At 43.0% G+C, this 20,835-nt stretch overlaps 1 protein-coding gene across 1 annotated transcript in view; it reads left to right on the top strand.

Annotated features, from left to right (window-relative positions):
* Positions 1–20,835, top strand: part of plcb1l (phospholipase C beta 1-like) — a 125,933-nt gene that overhangs the window by 25,033 nt on the left and 80,065 nt on the right. Inside the window, exon 3 of the mRNA XM_084000067.1 lies at positions 12,750–12,818. Within this exon, the coding sequence (XP_083856193.1) occupies positions 12,750–12,818 (69 nt within the window). The remainder of the gene's footprint in view (positions 1–12,749; positions 12,819–20,835) is intronic.

Raw genomic sequence — 20,835 nt, 5'->3', positions numbered from 1 at the left:
ACTATATGACGAGTTGGGCCCTGTAGCGATTTGTGTTTATTTATCTAAACAGAGCGCGAGAGAGATGAACACACGTGCTGTCATTGTATGCATCGGATCAAATGTCATTCTGTCCCTTCGTCCGTCCAGCTCTCTGTCCACTCTCTCCATGCCGAAATGATTACCACGCGCAAAACCCTCATTTACATATTGCGGTTTGCACGTGTTTTCATTTAGCGGGTTTCTCTTAGTAGATCACCTGTTTTGCGTGCACTAACCAAACACGCAATATTTTAGCGGCCGCAAACAATATAGCGCCCGTTATCTGGGATCTTAGTAAATCCGGCCCTTAGAATTGATACATTGCTCACAACATCAACCAAGAGTTGTTTGGACTTGATATTTGAAAGAGGTAGAAGGATTAGGTGGAGGTGTTCTCTTATTGGTAATATTAAATATAAGATGATAATAATTGGAAGATATGAAGATCAGTCAGTCAAAGGACACAAATGCAGCGTTTCTTGACTTGCAGGCCATCGGTGTCATAGAGACACTTGTCTTGCGTCATGCTATTTTCTTGCCAAACACAAAAAAGCGCAGGACATTTTATCAGTGTGTATCGTTGCACTGTGTGAGCGGTCAGCATCATTATCAGGTGTCTGTTCAGGAATGCTGAAGGAGACCTGGAGCTGGTGCATTTTTGAACACTAATAGAAAAATCACATCAGGCTTAAATGTCTCAGGGTTAGAGAGCACAGATTAACGTGATGAGCCTCTTCGGGCTTCGCTTTTTTTCCACTGCCAATTTCACAAGTGTACCGCGCTGATTCATTCTCCTAACACTGCACAGAAGCACACACTGCATTAATTTTTTAACCCTGTTAATATATAAAGAGCTGTCATTTGCCTTTCTCCATTTTTCCTTCTCCCCCTCTCCCTTTCTGTCTCTCTCTCTTCATCCCAACTAATGTCTCAATCTGGGTTTTCCATATTAATTGAAAGGCCCCAATAAATTTCATTTAATTCATTTTGCTGGAGAGAGACGAAGGAAGTGGATGGCTTACACTCAGTTCCTATTTGCTGATAAGGCAATTATAAGGCTTTTTGCTTTCGAACAATTTCCACTACTTCCTGCACATAAATGAATGAGCAATCGCTCAAGTGGGCGACTGGAAAGAAGAGGTTTTTAACTCTATTTCAAAGAGACTGATGTGGAGTGGTCAGTGGGATAGTAAGTGGAGATAATCACAGAGAGCAAAGAGTAAGTTTTTTTTTCTTTTCTCTCTCCTGGCTGCTGTTGTTAATCATTCACAAGCACGTTAGAGAGGGCTGCATATCATGTGTTCTCTCTCTCAGAAACCCCTGAATTAGACTTGTCTCATGTTTAGACAGCTCTCTCACACAGATTTCACTTTGTATTATTGATTGCTTTGATGCAGACTAATCGAAATAATTACATTAGATGTGCCTCTGATGTCTAAGAGGGCCGTAATTCCCACCAGCCAGGGGTTTTCTGGGTTTTCATGCCACCCTGCTGCTTTTCATTTTAAGCTGAATTCCTTTGTAGGCTGTAGCAATTATCTTGCTGCTGTCTCTCCATTTCCGCATGTTCGTGTCAGAAAGCTTATTAACAACACACTGAGGGACTCATTTTGGCCTTTAGTGTAGATTGTTAACGTCTTTTCAGAGACGTACGTACAAAGTGAATAAATGTTGGAAAAATATCAAAGAAATCTTCTCAAAAGCACAAGGAAGGGCCTCAACAGAAGGATTTACATTTCAAACCACAACCTTCCCTGATGTACTTCACTCAGGTATTTCATCCACTATCACAGTGTTAAGTGTATCGCACGCTGCAGACTTAACACATCACTTCTGTTCTGTGACTGGTAAATATAGTTTACTGGTCATTTTTCTGCCAAGCAATCACTCTGTTGTCCACCTCCAGAAATCTCCCACTTCCTCTCTCTGTCCCATTTTTTTTTGCTCAAGTAACTAAGTGTGTCACAAATGTGGGTCAGTCACTTCTCTTTCCCCACTAAAGTCAATTCAATTTGGTGGAACCATAAGAAGGCGTCAGATTTAAACAGCTTGGAAGTGCTCTGGGGCAAGGCAGGAAACACAGCAGTCTGTCATACTTAAAGTACCAGCTCCTCTCCCAGAGTCTTCCTCGAGAGAGTTACATGATTGCAGAGAAAGGACCAACACCTGGCCCATTAGGAGGAGAGGGACATAGAGAATTACAGTACATTTCATTAGGACAAAAGCAGACAAGGCGAAGCCAGGTTGGCAGTGATGGACACTTCTCATTGTGTTCCTCATTGTTTTCTGAACGTGTTGTGTTTTTGCATTTGTGGCTACAGTATTTTCTTTTTTTAGGACCTGTTGACAAACGCAGGTAATTGCCCATGGAGGAGGATAAACAGACACATGGATTGTGGGTAGAGCCTGATTGGGACATCGACCTGGCTGGTAACACACACTCATTTGCTGGCTGAGTTGTATGTTTTGTTCTCTAACGGCGCTGCCATTACCGTGGTGGCACAGTTGAACCGAACGCGGCGTGACTGACAGTGGAAGCGGAGACCGAGATATCCTCTGACAGATGAAGGCAGTCAGTGTTAATGAGGTGTGTAAGATAGCACAGGCAGTGCTCCTCAAACATGTTGTTCTTATATATAGAAAGATTTGATTACCACTGGGCCGTTTACCCAGAATACTTTGAGGGCGGAAGGTTCAATTTCATTGTCTGTTATTGTCTTAAAGGGATAGTTCAACATTTTGGCAAAATGGCCCATTGCCATAATCCCTATAGTCATAGCAGTAGGTTAGTTACTATACCTTTAATTGTCGGTGCAAGCTATTTTTAGAACTGCGGAGCAGAGCCGCGAGCTGCTCAGGGGTACGCTACGGAGGCTCATGGGATTTCGTGGTTTCCCTCATCAAACTCATCGAATACACAATCCAACAACTCCAAAATGCTCTCGTGGACAAGTTGTGACCTGCACATTCACCACACTATGAGATAATAACAGAACGTTACGAGATGGAGCTGAGGTAAATTCATGTAAATTCAAAATGTTGAACTATCCCTTTAACAAAAACATATGTCTGTAGTGGCTCTTGTGTATTTGTATTGTTGAATCGGGGGACAGCTATTCCAGAACATGCGCTTCAACTGGTAGCAGCAAAGTCTGGAAGCTCTGAGCTCTGATGTTTTTGTCGTATTGTCAACTACTGATGGATACTTCTGTGGGGAGAGGAGTTTGTTTCTTCTTTCATTGAAAATGGAGCAAGTCTGGAGGATGCCACCCTGTTCCAGCTGAGATGAAGAGGTGTTTTCATGGTTGCTGTGCTGGTGCAAAGGTTAAAGGCTTGGAAGAGGAGATGTACTGTATGTCCTTTCTGCTGTCAGTCATCATGGGAAATGTCAACTCTGTCCAACAAGTAAAGAGTGAAGACTCGGAAAAATTTACTTTTTTTTCATACAAAACTTGTGTAGCTACATCCCACCAATGGCTCCTGCTGAAGTTCCATGTGAAGTTCTCCATGAAGTCGTTGCTAGGATACAGACTACACATCCAGAGGCACTTTTCGTAATATCAAGAGACTTCATCCATGTTTCCCTGATGGAGGATGTTGTGGAGAGATGCACACTGAAGATGTTAGAGTCCATTCTGAACAACTCAGATCATCTGCTCCATAACCAAAAAACAAACAAACAGTGGTTGTAGATGAGCTGCAAGACAAATGCATTTCCCTTTGGGATTAATAAAGTAGGCCTATTGTAACAGTATTTTTGGTTTTGATTTTGGCCAGTGTTCTGTTCCCTCATTCTCCCCCGACAGCGTTTAAAGGGATATTTCAACATTTTGTCAAATTTGCCCATTGCCATAATCCCTATAGTCTTAGGGGTACAGTAGGTTTGTTACCTTTAATTGTCGGTGCAAGCTGTTTTGAGGCCGGCGGGGGAGAGATACGAGCTGCTCAGCTAACGCCACAGAGGTTCATGGTATTTCCCGGCTTTCCCTCAAAACTCATCAAATACACAATCCAACAACTCCAAAACGCTCTGGTGGACAAGTTGTGACCTGCACATTCACCACGCTATGAGATAATAACGGAACGTTATGAGACAGAGTTGTTATAGAGGTAAATGCATGGGTGAATGCGTAACCGCAGATGTGCGATCCCGTTGGGGGCAAACGTTTTTTGGCAAGGAGTCTCTTTTTGGCACAACACCGGCTTTGCAATTGCCTTGAAATATCCCTTTAATGTTTACTTGTCCTTGCTCTCATCAAACTGTTCGAATTTAGGATGAAAAGAAAAGTGTGGAGTCAGAAGAACGTACTGTATAACCACAGAGTGCGTGAGGAAGGATCCTGGACAAGAAGAGATACAGGCACAGACAGGGAAAAGACAAAGAGCTTTGCCTCTAGAAAGGAAAGTGAAAAATGGATTTCTCTAAACCGTCCGCTTTGTCCTGACTTCAAAGGGTCCAGGGATTGCTCTTAGGAGGTGTCTAAATGAGGTGATGTGAAAGATGAGAGCCAGAGCTGCACTGTATCTGGCACTGGCAGCGATTCTCAAAGGACTTCAGTGGAGAGCCCCGACACAAGCACACACAGGCCCACTGATCACTTTCAGCTCCCAGACCTGAACACGGAGACGCTGTGGGTGAATTTACTGTTTATCCCTTGTTCGGGTCCCAGGAATTTCATGTGTGGAAATCTCCCGCCTGCAAAAACAGTGTGAGATGAGTTTTCAGAAAGAAGAGGAAATAAGAAATCTATATGTGAATAATATTGATTGAATAGAAACAAGCTTAAGAAACTGACAAATATTTTGTAGTTGTACAGGTGAAGTGTAGTGTAGTGCGTGACTGAGAGAGCTAGTGTTTGTACTGTGGGATCTTTGTTTGTGTCTTGTCTCGTCTGGTCTGGTCTTTAATGACCTTAATTAATTCTATCTGGGATATGCATATTTTTTTTATCTACGTGCGTGTAATTATGCATTCCTGTGTGTGTGTGTGTGTGTGTGTGTGCAAGAGTGTTTGCCTTGCTCCAGGACTCTGAAGAGTATCTCAGATGTTCCACTGCAGCAGATAAGAGCCATTCGCAGTACGCCTGAAGGAAGCCACACAGACAGAGGAGCGGGCTTAAATGGAGTGGAGGAGTAAAGGGCTGAAGAAGATGGAGGATGGGGGGGGGGGGGGCGTTAGCGTGCCTGCATGTGTCGGTGGGGGACCAGACAAGACAAGATGTGAACTGTCATCTATCAGCACGAGAGCTGCTTTTGAGATGCAGGCAGATGGGGGGGGTGGGGGAGGGGGTGAAGAGGAACGGAGGAGGCAGATGTCCAAGGAGAGGAGAGGTGAGACAAGTGAGAAAGAGAGGCACATGTCCAAGGAAGCAGAGACAGACAGGAGAGGACAGAGTCAGTATGAAAGAAAAGAGGGAGGCAAATTCCAGGCAGAGGCAAAACAATGACGGAGAGAGGGAGAGAGAGCAGCAGAATGATGGACAGATGAGGGAAGCGGCTTTGCTTCCTCTGTCATACCACTCAGTTCTGCTATCTATCAGAGAGGAGTGCACTCCCTCCAGTATCCCTCACTACACTCCATCCGTCACTGCGCGTGCGAGCGCGTGTCTCCGACCGCGTCTGTCCGCGACGTGATTGGCCCTAGCCACGCTCCGAGGAAGACGGTGGCCGGTTGCGAGCCGAGGAGCCGGCCACATCATCATCATCATCATCATCATCATCATCGCTCTCAGCCTCCAGAGTGTTTATAACGGCTGAACACAGCGGACAAAGCAGATTGATGACGGTGACGAGTCGGAGTTTGTGCGAGTATATGCACAAACGTGTGTGTATTTGCCTATTGAGCTGAACTTCCCAGTGTGTATTAGACAGTGTGTGTGTGTGTGTGTGTGTGTGTGTGTGTGTGTGTGTGTGTGTGCGCGCTGATGTATAGAACAAAGATTCCTGCGGCCTTTATCTGAGTGTTGGTTGTTTTGTGGAGCGTGTCGGCTGCTGATAGCCACTATCAGCTGCAACCATACGCTGGGCCTCCATGTTTTCTCCCTCATAGCCATTCCTCCCTCGCTCCTCCCGTCCCACCTCTCCTCCTCTTTTCCTTCATTCCCACTGACCTCTAATCATTCTGTCCCTCCATCTGTCCAACCACAAACCCAACTCAATTGGATTACCAGAGTCATGTGATCCCACATTTTTATGACTCAACCTTATGTATGTATTATGTATAAACTGTCCTCATGCAACCCACTTAGAAGGCACATTGAATTTATTTTCTTCTGTGCATGTTACTTAACAATGAGAGTATAGGGTCGGTGGAGTCGGTGTAGATTCCTGAGCCTTTGAGTTTGTTCCTGGTTTTGACTTGACAAACTAGTTAAAGATTTCTTAAGGTGTGAGTGAGTAAGAACCTGCTCTGTAGTCGGTTAGAGAGCACGCCTCATGTAGGCATATGCCTGAAGCGCTGATCGCCGAGAGTAAGCTTTGCGCATGTCATCCCCACAGTCTCTCTCCCTGCTTTCCTGTTTCTCTACACTGTCCTATCAAATAAAGGCAAAAAACACCTAAAAAATATATTAAAAAAAGAACATCCATCCACATTCTCACCAGCTCTGTCTGTACTAGGGCTGTCACAATCATGAAATTTGAGTGACCATTAATTGCCATACAATTATCGAATTAATCATCATTTTATGCCACTGTTATACAGTAGTATACAGCCTAAGCATAGTTTAATAATATAAAGGAGAAGGAGAGCCATTTGTTGGCTTTAAACATTGGAACATAAATGAAAAATTCATTCTGTTTGTCTATAGGCTTTGTAACTAAATCCATGATGCTATTGTCAATAGATGTTCATCAAAATGCGGTCGTTGGATATTAGAAATGAAGCTCTGTGTGGCTCCATTCATGTGTCATTAAACATAGCAGGAGAAGGGGGCACAATGTGAACAACAAGGAAATAGTGATGTAAATCTGACATTTCTGTTAGTTTCATTCAGCTGTTTTATACAGATGAATGGAAACCATGTTAACGATTATGCAAAATAATTGTGGTCAGCTCAAATGATTGAGATCAGGTGATTCTGTAAAAATTGTAACAGGGTTAGCCTGTTCCTACACTTTAAAAACCTGCACTTAGTTGTGGCTTGTGATTGCTGTCCAGGAGGGTTGACATGGCAACCAACAAGCAGTGAGATTTTACAGTAAAATATTGGCATTTGATTTGAAGGTTGCCGCAAAGGAAGGCTGATGGCAGTCACCAAGTGAGAAATATAGGATTTATTTAGAAGAGAGCGGAGGGAACTGGAACAAATTCAGTGCAGAAGAAATGAATGAAACAAAAATTCTTCTCCCCCAGTAGGAGGCTGGAGACCTTTGCTGCATATCTGTTCTCTCCTCTAATCAAGGGGGGAAAAAATCACAAGAAGTTCTTAACAAAGACGCATGCACAGGCCAAATGAACAAACAGGAAAAAAGCTCTCTTGTTTCATAGAATAGTTTAGGGCAGATCTGGAAAAGTTGTGCTGGTTAAAGAAGACAGGTGCAGGAGACATAAATGCAAAGACGTATTTTGGACTGTTAAACCACATTTTCATCGAGTCTGTCTTGTGACAAATCTGCTTTTGCATTCATTATACTTTTAAATGTCATAGTGGAATTGGGGGCAGATGAAGCTGCAGGATGATGCATCATTGCTTTAAGATGTTCAAGAGCATTCCTGTATTCTCTGGATTAAGGGACTACATAGATCAGTGAAAGCTTGAGCCAAGCTGGAGACATTTCTGCAGAATTAGCTATAGAACCCAGACAAACTGTGGAGAGAAACTGAGCAGCTCCTACACGACGGCAAAGATAGAGCACTGGACACTTTTGAAAATGCACATTTTGCAGTGGTCAGTGTAACAATAAACTAGCCCAGTGGTGAATATGTCTGAGAAGACAAAATGAGCAGCACCATGAACTCAACAAAAACCTTTCCATGGACTGGGACTTTAGCATGACCTTATGCAAGTTAAAAACCTATTTTCTGAATTTATTTTTCAGTGAGTCATTTAACCTTTGTATAACCACTTTACATTCAGACCAAGGATTGAAATATTACATTTTATCTGGAGACTTAGGATAGAAGTGGTGGATGAAAAACAGACTGAATTAGTTACTTGGAGTTTGAAAAGTCCCTTAAGCAGCCTTGTGGCAATGCCAGCCTCTCCAGTTTAGCTTAAGGCTTTTGTCATATGCTGTTTCTAATTTCTCTTCCACTTCTGCTGTCCTTCCCCAGTTTATATAACGAAGCGTCTAATCCGTGGAAATAATTCAAAAAGCAACCGGTCCTGTTACTAAGCCATTGTCTGACTGGCACGACAGAAGACAAAACTTCGACCCTTAGTGCATGGTCTGTAGAGGCTGCACGCTGTTTATGTGAACAAATGCTCAAATAAAATGTACACAATGTCACCTTCCTTCTAGATACACAACAAGTTTACTTCTCTTTGGTGTGACTGTTTGCAGCTTTTTGACTTCCTCTCTGTAGCTCAGCCACTTCAGGTGAAAGGGTCTGTGACTTTATCACTGTGGAGCTGTAGGAGTCGCTCTGTAGGAACCCAAGTGGAGCAGCTGAGTGGATGTGACTCTCAGCCAAGTTCAAGCACAGCACTCCTCCAACCATTTTCCCTCACAACAGACCATGTTTTCTGGCAGCCGAGTGGTTGTGGAGGGCCACTCACAGGGACAGGCACAGCACCTGTGCTGCTCTACTGTGTTTTGTTCCACCTAGGTAATAGCTCTTTCTGTGATTAGGAAACACATCCATGCACAGAAATGTCTGACCCTGAATCTTATGCATACAGAAAGCATCAGTTGCATTAGTCATGCAGTGCTCTTATTTAGCTTTGCACCACATAAACATATCAACATATCCTTTTGACTTGCAATATAATTAATTATTTTGGAGTTGTTGGATTGTGTATTTGATGAGTTTAATGAGGGAAACCAAGAAATCCCATTAGCGTCTGTAGCGTAGCTCTGAGCAGCTCGCGGCTCTGCTCCACCGCTCTAAAAAAAAGCATGCACCGACAAATAAAGGTAATGAACCTACTGCTAAAACTATAGGGATTATGGCAATTTGCCAAAAATGTTGAACTATCCCTTTAAAGCAAAACTTAATGGTCACAACCCAATTCAATACATGAAGCAAGGTTGTAGATAAAACATGAGTGTTGAAATAACCATTTAGTTAGTTAGTTAGTTTAGTTAGTGGGTTGACGATGTGATCCAATTGATCTCTCATGTCTTTATCTGCTACACATGATTATTCGAGCTACCATGGTCTCATCCCTGGAACTTTAATCTCTCACAAATAGCAGCAGAAGTGTCCAAACTGTATGTTATCCCCACACTGGCCTCAGTACAATAGACAAAGCAGTGCTCTTTCAAACACGTCCCTCTTCACTGGCTTCCTGCCTTCACTTTCTTTGCTCCTTGTCTGTGTTGCTCAGCAGCGGCCCTGAGCCCTGTGGAGTGCACATCCATTTTGGACCCGGAGGCTGTCAAGCATGCTGTTGGTGAATGAGCAAGCTAACCTGTGGCTTTCAGCCTCCCCACTTCCCCTTATTCTTTTCTTCCTTTCTACCCTCCACTCCATGTTCTTAAACTCCTCTCTCTCTCTCTCTCTCTCTCTTTTTTTTTCACGCCAGCCCATCCTTTCTTTGCTCATGCAGCTAAAGCTGTGATAGCTTGCTGCTTCGAAGGTCAAACTCAACTCAGACTTGTAGTGAAACCAACAAACCTAGGCAGATTCTGCTGACCCCAATGTAGATACTAATAGGATTTATTTTTATTATTCAAATCATTTAAAACCAGGTTTTCTATGTCATATTTCACACACAAGTGAACCAGTCTTCTATATATTAAGGGATAACACAGGTTGGTCCACACAACACAAGGACATGGTACATGTAGCAGAGGAACATTCGATAACGAAATGACTCAAGATCAATACTGGATCTCCTGTAGTTTCAGATAAACACTGCCCCCCTCACTGGATACTTAGAAAAGGACTGAGTTTGATTTTAGAAGAAAGGCGGCTTGTTGCAGATGTTGCATGCCGTGAACAGCGGCTCCGCAGCAGATATAGACAAAGAAGCATAAAAAAATAGAAAAAAAACCTGGGCCCAGGGCCAGCGCAGGTTGAGCATGTTCATTAATTTCTGTATTTTCTCTCCCGCTGGCCCGGCTCACTTCCTGGACGTGCAGTAGATCCTAATAGGCTTTAGCAAAGCAGAGGAACCTTGCTCACTGTTTTGATGCACACCAAAAGAGAGAGGGAGCTACATTAGAGAGAGACAGACAAGACAAGAGTGCGATCAATACAAGGAGATGACAGAAATTAAAAACACGTGTCATGGAAAATAAATGAGAGAAATTAAACAGGAGAAGTACTGGCCAGGTTGCTAGACCCCCAAAGTGCTTTAATTAACCAACTGTGCAGCGTCTGCAATCATAAATTCAAGTCTGTATGAATAAAATGCCTTTGCCGTCAACTAACCTATTTACATCGACACAATGAGTAAGCCACGCTCACTGTAGCAAATGCTGACTCAGAGCTTTTGGATGTTGCAGTAATAACTACACGTGTTTTGCCTTTGCTGCACACCGTGTGAGCTGCTACAGGCTGTTTGCCTTAAAGAGGCTGTATATGTTAACACTTGACCAGCTCAGAGCCGGGGGTAGCTGTGCAGGGCCAGAGGGCACAAAGCAGGGACCCCATCAGCGAGCTGCTTCCTGCAGCCCCACTGCTCCACCAGACCCCCATGCTGAGCTCCGTCTCTCTAAAGTGACTTCAAAGGCAGGCTTTTGCAGACCTGATGTAGGCGGTGACCTTTGACTCAGAGGCTGCCTCTGTGCAAACAGGGACAGCCTAATTGATGCTACACGTTTCAGAAAAGGAATAACATGTCCTTGTGCAGCAGCCAGCCACAAAGCAGAGTGGTTGAATCTCATGCCTCTTGTCTGGAGACAGACTGATGGGTCTACTGTAGCAGGTACAATTATGTATGACCTCTAATCACCGGAATTTATTTAATAGTTCTGTAAGAAGAACTTTATGTGTTTCAGGTTTCCTTGGGTAAAATTTACCCCTACATGGAAAAACTAAAGGATATTTGTTCCATAACGGTGAATCATCATTGTGCCTCTTGTATAAGAATGAATTACAATAGGTGATAGAATTGAAAGAAACAAAACCACACACTGAACTAACACACCCTTAATCTATATTCTGAGATTTAAAAAAAAGAAAAAAAGAAAAAGAAAATTGTCCTGGGTGGCCACCAAGGCAAGTGTGGATTTGTAGATAAGGAAGAAATCTTGGTGCAATTTTCCACCAAACTCGCAGCCTTGAGATAGTCAGATAGCGGCGTTTGCGGCTGGAGATTGAGTCAAGCTCCAGTCGCTTCTTGTCTCCCCAGATAATGCTGAGTGGACACACAGTTCGCTCTGGTCAATTTTCTACCTTGTGTCCTGGGTCCGTCTCAGGGAGATGGAGGGAGAGATAATCTACACTGATAACAGGATGTGATGACTGAAGGAAGGCACCAGGAGCCTCCTGTGCAGTTTGCATTTTTATAAACATTTACTGCTAACCACATTACTGGCTACTTAAAGGACAATATTCATGCAAATAATTGTGACGCAGTTGGTCAATGGATCGGTGGTTGTGTGAAGGATCCTGTATCTGTGATGTGTGTCCACTTGGAGATGAACACAGGCTGGCTTTCCTGCAAACTGGGTAGAGGGAGAGCTTTAGGCCAAGATCAGACCGGTAAAGCTCTTCATTTTGACTTTACTAAAGGAAAAAAGACACCCGATTATGTATTGTGGTAACAAGTTATCCTAATGCACATTTCTTTATAGTGTCAATATTTTCTCTGCATTCATTTTAAATTCTCTCTTCTCCAGCTTTGCCTCTGCAGCTGGCAGATGGAATAAGAAACTCTGACATGCTTTCATACACTGCTGTATCAATAATGGATCACCAATAGAGCCAAAGTTTTCATTTTCTCAAAATTCTTTGACTTTTTAGTTGGATGTTCACAGTATTTTCATCTCATTTGAAGATCCATTTTATTTTGAATGCCTTCTTGAGTCTCTTTGCTGTGTGGCTACCACACCAACCAAGGGCAGAGCTTCAAGCAGCAGCAGGACATTGTGCTGGCTCATATCAACCAGTTTCTTTTTGTAGGAACAGTGATTCCAGTGGTGCTCTGCGGATGAGGATATAACCTGTCATTAAATACAAACAGCACTTTTCTCTTTGGCGTCTGGCAGGTTCCAGTTAGTAGTTCAGGACCTGATCTCAGCCGGATGCTCCATAGAACCAGTTCTTACTGGTTATTCAGATCGGGTGCTCACCTTGCCACAGGAACTTTTTACACATTTGTTCCTATTTTGTGCACAACACCACAATGACACCTTTGCAGGACAAAGTGTCATTGGGCTTGTATCTGTCTACCCTGAATGACTCCCACATGACATCTGGTATTGAGGCTAATGTTGTCCCTGCACACACACACGCACACAACACACAACATGAAATGCTTCCAGTCACATGTGGCAGGTTTAGAAACAGAAAGGGCCACTTCCATGGGCACTGGATGTCTTTGAGCCCTAAACTGTTTTTGAATTACCACTTGATTGACACTGATTAATTTAGCTGTGCATCTCTGTGTTTGCAGGATACAGACCTACTGGATATAGCGTTCATAAAAGATGCCAGAAATGGAAAGTGTACCAAAACGCCAAAGGTAAGCCCACAATTCACTAATCTGAGCTGACTGCCCGGCGGATGTACTTAAATATGAATGTGAATACATATTTATATAGTTGTTTTTTGCTGCTGATTTGTTTTGTAAATATTCATTTTTGTCACAGAAATGATGTCATAGCTGGCTTATAGCTCACCTATGATTCAGACACTCCATCCATCTACTTAGTGACTGTTATGGACAGGATTTAAATGGTTGAGGTGGTTGTAATGACTTACATTTATATGGGGTGTCTGTGGTCATACATGTTAATATGGCCATACATGTAAATGTGGACAGAATGTACTTCTGTGCGCTCATTGTTTAAACCTACATTCAAATGACTATGTATTCATGTGTAGCCGTGTGTGTGTGTGTGTATGTGTGTAACTGTTCACAATCCATATCTGATATCATTTTTGCAGTGTGAATACATAAGTGAGTTAGTGCGAATCAAAGGACATTCAGGACTGTCAAACCTGGTTTGAATTCAAACCCACACTAACAGTACATGGATGGTTTCCCAAAACACACCAGTCCAAGGTGTCCAAATCGCTAGTTCACAGCTAATTAAAATCTTATTGATAACAAGTGATGAGCAAAGAATTTCCACACACTTTCTTTTTATCTGGCACAGCGTAACTGTCAGTGAATTTAGCACATTCTGGTGCAATTACAAAGCCAAATCCATTTCTCACAGTTCATTTTTCCACTTACCAAGCCTGGACTAGAACAATACCCTGCATTCTACCCACTTTCTTTTTATACATATCTGCATAATATGTCGGATTCGTACTGGTCGTGGTCCTGTTCAGCCTCGTTATGTTGTTTCATAGCAGCAGCGGTCTCATCATCAGTTTGACTCGGTGCAGCAGGAGAAGCAGGTGGGGGTCGCTCACTGCTGCTCTGTCTGGGGATTGAGTAATGATGGAATGAGTACAATAACACAGAGAGGATTCATGCATTTCTAAACAGCTTACGTGATGCTACCCAGGGAGGAGACATTACCACGTGACACGTAAGATGGTCGAAGCATTGGAAATCCATTACTGGGAGATGGAGTGGTGATGCACCCTGGGCATTGTAATGGGAGCACCAGTGAGACACAGTGTCTGAGGGCTTGATGAGATGAGGAGAGGAAGGGAAGCAACAGGGATGGGTCACAGCAGAGACTATGCAGAGGAGAGGAAAGAAAGCAGAAGGAACAGACAAGGAGAGTTTTTAACTGAAGGACAGTGGAAGGCGAGGCGGAGGATGAGAGGAAATGAGGAGGGACAGAGAGATAATGTGAGGTCAGAGGAAGATGTCAGGTGAGGCACAGATAATACCAGACAGCCGTTGCTGTAAGTGGACAACATCTTTCATGCCTTTCTTCTCAGGCATTTCTCCTTCACACTCCTTAAAGATCAGAAGGTCGGTGTGGTGAATGTTTTGCAAAGATCACTATGCTATTAACTTCAGCCGAGGGCTGAAAGAATGTTTTTTATCCTGTCATACAGAATTCAAAATTATGATATTGGTTCTGCAGGATTGCTGAAAATATATAATACTGATTTAGACACGGAAATACACAACTTCTGTGGTGTGTGCCAAACAATATACTCAAGAATACACCATCATGACTTGTATTGCAAATTAACATTTAAAGCAGATTAAAATCAGTCAGGAAGATGATGCAGTGCAATGAAAATGAATTAAGACATCAGTATTGTTCTGAGGATGAAATAAGGAGGAGCTGATCCACATAGGAGCTCTTTCTTATATCAATGTGTCGAGCTTAAACTTGAACTCTGCAGGTCAGACATCACTTATGAAATTCTTATTTCTCTGTGTTGTTGTTGTGTCAGTTGGTTTTATATTTTCCTGCTCCCTGCAGTGTAAAGCTCAAACTGCTACTTCTGCTCTCACTCAAGGGCTCCCTCAGCAGCATTCATTCATTCATGAAAATTGCAGACGACCGACACACTTTCCGAGACGAGATGCGACTTTGGCCTCATGATGACACGACGGTAAAAAGCTTCAGAAGTGCTTTCAGGAGTCCTGCGTTTCCACCAAATATTGTCAGACTCAGATACGATCATTCTCAGCAGACTGGCTGGAAATGGGCTCCAGATGGAAAAGCTGGTTTCGCTAGCCTCTTCTGAGCCCTGGTTCCTACTACAGAGCCTGTTACTTCATATCGTCTGTGAACCGCATTGGAATTTCCCCCCTGAACGCAATTAAGATTTGGAGCGTGCCGCCGTGCTCATCGACAGCGTGTGGGCAGCTCGCCTGACCTCTGATGAACTCACGCCACCTTGCCCACAGGCTGCCGCTACTCGGTTATGATTCATACATTTTCCCTGGGAAGACACACACACACACAGAGACACGCCAGACGCCACACACACAAAACACAAATCACATATACATTTCATAGTGACGAATGGTCAGTATCATTTGCACATTGCACTTCGATACTAATCCCACACAGGAACACAAACGCATAAGCACCGAGTAGAATAACTAAGCATGACAACAGCATTGTCCTTTGTTCTACACTGCTGATGCTAATTAGCATGTGTCCGCCCCATCATCATTCAGATTGATTAGATTGGCTGCTTGTCAAAATGACAAGAGGCAACCTTTGTTTGACGGGTGCCTCTAGAAATAAATCACACACCCTCGGGTCTTGTGAGCAGAGGACAGAACTAATAATCATCCACTTCATCATATACCCACAGATAGCTTGAGGTGGGGACATGGAGCTAACAAAAACTTCAACTGTTGCATCTCCGTCTATCGTTATTTGTGCATTTGCAGATAATCATAAAATATTTGCAGTTTGTTTCATTTTGGCAGTGACACTCTGCTATCAGGAGGATGAGCACAGATTTTTTTTTTCACCTCGTGTATTTGGCAGTATCTTTGTTCATCTCCAATTGTTTGAATAAGCCAGTATTAACTTTTGATATTCAAATTTATGAAAAAAATGCAAAAACAACGTCCCTACTACTTCAAAATCTAAATACTGTATGACATCGGTATAATGAGTTCAAAACCTCGTCAGTATACAACTGTTATATACAGATCAGACCTTCATACATAATTGATAAGTACAAGAGCTTTGTGATATAATGTACCTTGCGTGGTCAGGGTTTTCTTTTTTTTAGTCTGGAAAATACCTTAGTACTACTCTTATACTTAATTATGTATAATCTCATTCTGTACTTCTACTTTGCTTCTCTTCATCACCTATAATTGTACTGTGTTAACATTTGATACACCTCAACCAGCTTGAACATCTAGTGCAGCAGAAACAACAATTAGGGAATTGTTTAATATCTTAAAATGAGATCATCCTCTGTTTTGCAGGCCTGTCATTTAAGAACAGTTTCTTATCACATTATAGAAGCTTCCAGACAAGAACTCTGTGCTTCAGTTCTTCTTTAGGGAGAAAAAACACTGGCTGCTACAAATTTAATTAAACATCCATTGCAAGTGTTACTCAGGGTGTCTTTAGTCAGTATGTCCATGCAGTAATGTACAATAAGCAACAGGTCAGGGTAGAATTAAACATACCTGGAAATTTAAGCTTTAATGGAAATTGCTTTTTCCCTTGTACAGTAAGTAGCACCAAATTAGACTGGGACCCCCACTGCTATCTTCCCTGGCCTGAACATTGGATGCAGGAGTCTGCTGTCTATGTGGATCTTCTCCTGGTTGGGTCCTCCACTACCATTCTCCTGGGTTTGAACTGTTGGAAAAGATGCAGGTTCAGCGGTATGGGGGTGGGACCATCTTCCCAGTGTAGGGTTGGGGGCTGGGTCCTCTACTGCTATCCTCTATGGGCTGAACCATTTCAGCAGTTCAGAGGTTAATCTAATAGAAAAGTGCTGAAGATGCTAAAAGGTGTGTGTATTTCTATTTGTCACAAACTTTTGTAAATTTATAATTACAGCTGAAGACAGCAGCCACCTCGTCTCGTTGTTATCAATTCTATAAAATTGGGTGTGAATGGGATCTGTAGGACTGAGCTTACTGTAGATAAACATTAGTTCATGTTCTTCTCATGTTCTTTCAACAAGGTTTATTGTTTTACATGTGTTAGCGGCTCAGGTTCCTGCAGCAGACCTCACTGTTCCAAAGCACCATATTGTCTCTTTATTAAATCAGCAGATTAGCTTGTTCCTGCACAACGTGTTCCCTCTTCTCAGCACAAAACCAAACAGCTAAACCACATCTGCCATCTCTGGTGGACACTTCACTGTCTGACTAACTACACAGCTGTTTAGATCTTCCCCACTACTCCCCTGCCTCCTCATGCACTGTGTATTTTCTAAGTCTCTCTCCATCTTTCTGCTCCCTGGGACTTTTGGATGTCTTCTTTCATTGGACTTTCTTTAACAATTCTGGCAAGAGGAAAAGTAATCAGCATCTCACCATGCTGCTCAGAGTAGGTGTCAGACAAAATTACATGCATTCTTTCTGTCCAAGACAACCAAACTGATACCTGTCTATGAAATGTCCTGCCTGTGCTCAGTGCCTGTGAAGTCCAGGCTGTAAAATACATGTTGAAAATAGAAAAGCTCAATGACGCAGTGTTCAGAACACCAACCTTCATTCTCAGATCTTTTCATTTATTTTTCGAGCACTGACACTCGATACACAATAGAAGGGCAGAATGCAGAACGACCATGGCCTGATAGTTCAGATATTCTTATCTTACTTTGGTCTCTTCTGACATGTGCTGGTGATTATTTTGTTGTGTGATTGTCAAACAAAACAAAGCTTATCCGCCCCTTGATTCATGCATGATGGGACTGAGATACTGCAGACCAGCTGAGTGTAGCAGATGGCTGTATAGACTCTCGTGCTTTCACACACAGGCAGAGAAGTTCTCAAAAGTTTTCCGGCTGTAGTGTTGGTAGATTTCACACATAAACAGGTATGTCTTCCCAGGGAAGTTTTCACAGACACCTTCATCGCAGTCAACTGAGAGGGGAACCAACTGATTTCCGGGTGTTGTCACAAATGATAGTTTACAAAGGTGGATCGTCTGGACAGATGCAGCCACTGTTATCAGCTGAGAAACACATGGTGATCACTCACAACTGTAAAACAAAGGTGGAAAACAACCACGGCCGCTCAGCAACAGTGTGTATTTAAAGCGCAGAATGAAGGATGTGAGTGATGCTCAAAGATGGACAGTTTTTAACTGTTGTGCAATAAATTAACTACAATACAACAGTTTTAAGTGCTTATATTTTTCTTTTATGGCTTCCCTTGTTGTTTGGATAGTGAATTAAAATGTAATACGTTCGCAAGAGTTGGCAGCAGAATCGAGGCGACAGTTTTCCTTTCCTCCAGAGCAATTTGTTCCTCCAGACTTTTGTGAGGTGAGAGGAAGCAGCCACCAGCACCGCCTAAAGCTCACAGCAAAGAGGAGTGCTGCTAAATACAGAGCAGCTTGTGTGTCCCCAGCAGTGTAACAGGATCTGGGAGAGGCCAACAGGCCATTATCACCACGACTCTGTCTGGCCAACAAAGCCAGCTAAAGCTCTATCTCCCCCAGCAGCAAGCGCCAAACAGCTCCTCCGAGTACCTGCCTAGCTACTGTGGGCTTTAGAGCCGCCCTCTGTAATACACTTGTTTTATGCATACTCAAATGAGCTGTGTTATCAGCATGTTTGAGGCTGTGATTACATAGTTTAGAAATCAAACGTCAAGCGGAGTTTAGTATATCACTGCCCTGCATTTATCTCTATCACTGTGGGACACTTTCCCTCAGCCCCAAACCTTGGGTTGACAGCTCTGATCACTGCTGACATATAACATTTAGCAAAGCAAGGTATTACAGCTAACTAAAAATATACCATTAACAGGTTATTTTAAAGGGATAGTTCAACATTTCGGCAAATTGGCCCATTGCCATAATCCCTATAGTCATAGCAGTAGGTTTGTTACCTTTAACTGTCAGTGCAAGCTATTTTAAGAACGGTGGAGCAGAGCCGCAAGCTGCTCAGAGCTACGCGACGGAGGCTAATGGGATTTCTTGGTTTCCCTCATCAAACTCATCAAATACATAATCCAACAACTCCAAAACGCTCCGGTGGACAAGTTGTGACCTGCACATTCACCACGCTACGAGATAATAACGGAACGTTACGAGAGTTGTTTCCGAGATAGATTCATGCAAAACCGCTGATGCAGGTTCCCATCGAGGACAGTTTTTCGGCAAGCAGTCTCTGCATTTGCCTCCAAAACAACTCCGCTCTGAGCAGCTCACAGCTCTGCTCCGCCGTTCGAAAAATAGCTTGCATCGATGATTAACTAACGAACCTACTCCTAACACTATAGGGATTATGGCAATGGGCCAATTTGCCAAAATGGTGAACTATCCCTTTAAATAAAATTGTATATGTAGCCGATGTCAATCTGGCCCTCTGCGTTGTGTTTCGAACCCTGGTCTCCTTTATGGGTGAGTGAGTGCACCTCCGTTACATAAGAGATGAGGCCTCATTTTTGAATCCTCATTATAGCAAGGCCGTTGTTGTGTCAGTGTCTATTTCCATTATGTGTGCTGTCCAGTGTGTATGGCTGAAGGACAGGGTCACAGTATGTGCTCCAGCCGCAACAATCACAACCCTTCAAATCTATCGATGTAAGAGTGGGCAAGGCCCTCGTCTGACCCTGGACCGCAGCTAGCACGACAAGATGCATCGCTGGGAAAGACATGGTAATAGTCCATGAGTTTGATGTGCGTGCAGTGTGCACTGTAAACTGTGTGTGCAATATAACTGTCTGCAGTCGTCGCAGGATGAGTGAGGGATAGTTAAGATGTCCGACCTCTGCTGACATGTGAAACCTTTCACAGCGGTCCACAGAGGCTGTCATTCAGGGTTTACTTTACAGCGGCCGAGGAGATTCCCTCAAAGCTATGAAAGTTTATTTTAAAGTTTAAAATCTCTCACTAAACAGAAGCTAATAACAGTTGTCTGAGGTATCCAGATGCATCTACAGTAACCGTCTCAGCTGGTGGTGTCTTATATTGATGCTCAAAACATTTATAGCAAATCTATAAATGCGTGTGTGCCTGATGGTTGGTGTGGAGTAACATCATATCTGTGCTATGTGGAGCTGATATTTTTAGTGAAACCCAGTGATGTCATGTAAGCATGAGCCCGTGTTGTAGACATAACACAGATATACATTTGTGCAAACGCTCTCCCCGGACCATCATCTCACCCACATGCCAGGGAGACGAACCGTAATTCAAACCCCGGTCTCACCTGCTGCACAACTACACAGTCTCCCGGCAGCCAAAGAGAAATAATAGTTGATCCCTGCTTACAGGCTGACATGCAGGGATCAGTGCTAACCTATGAGATTTAGTCAGATGGATGTTGGCAGCACATCTTGCTCACACTGATAGCCCATAGATTAGTGTCACATGGCAGCGTGCTGAAATAGTGGACCTAGGGCCATTAGTGTTTTGCAGTGTATTAATGATCAGATCTGTAGGACTGGCAAATATGCAAATGAGCCCTGATGTTTTGAGAGATGAGCAGCTAAATGTAAAAGGAAATTTAAGGAGGACAATCAATGATAATGAGTCTCTGTCTAAGTGCCCTTGTAAGAAATGCTGAGGCAGACACAGAGGGAGTGTATGTGTGTCCATCTGTTTATACACGTGAGTGTGTGTGTGTGTGTGTTTATCAGACAGAGTGAGAAAGAGATTAAATGCCTGCTGGCTTTGGCACTAGTAGTGCAATATAGGTTTGGGATTCATCAAGGTTGATTAATCGATAAAAAGACATAAGAATAATTAGGTTTTTTTGTAATCGACTAATCATTTAGGTCATTAAGGTGATTAACCAAAAGGGAAGAATGGCAAACATGCTCTGCTTCTGTTTTGTTTTGTTTAAAGTTTTGGTTGGGGAAATCAAATAATAACCCTGACCTCTTGCTGCTATTCATTTAAGAAGATTATTTAATTATGATTGATCAGTTTATTGTCTGATGTATAAATATAAAA

Source organism: Trachurus trachurus (genome assembly GCF_905171665.1).
Source record: "Trachurus trachurus genome assembly, chromosome: 24".
NCBI classification, from domain to species: Eukaryota; Metazoa; Chordata; class Actinopteri; order Carangiformes; family Carangidae; genus Trachurus; species Trachurus trachurus.
This window is presented reverse-complemented; position numbering and strand designations above follow the sequence as displayed.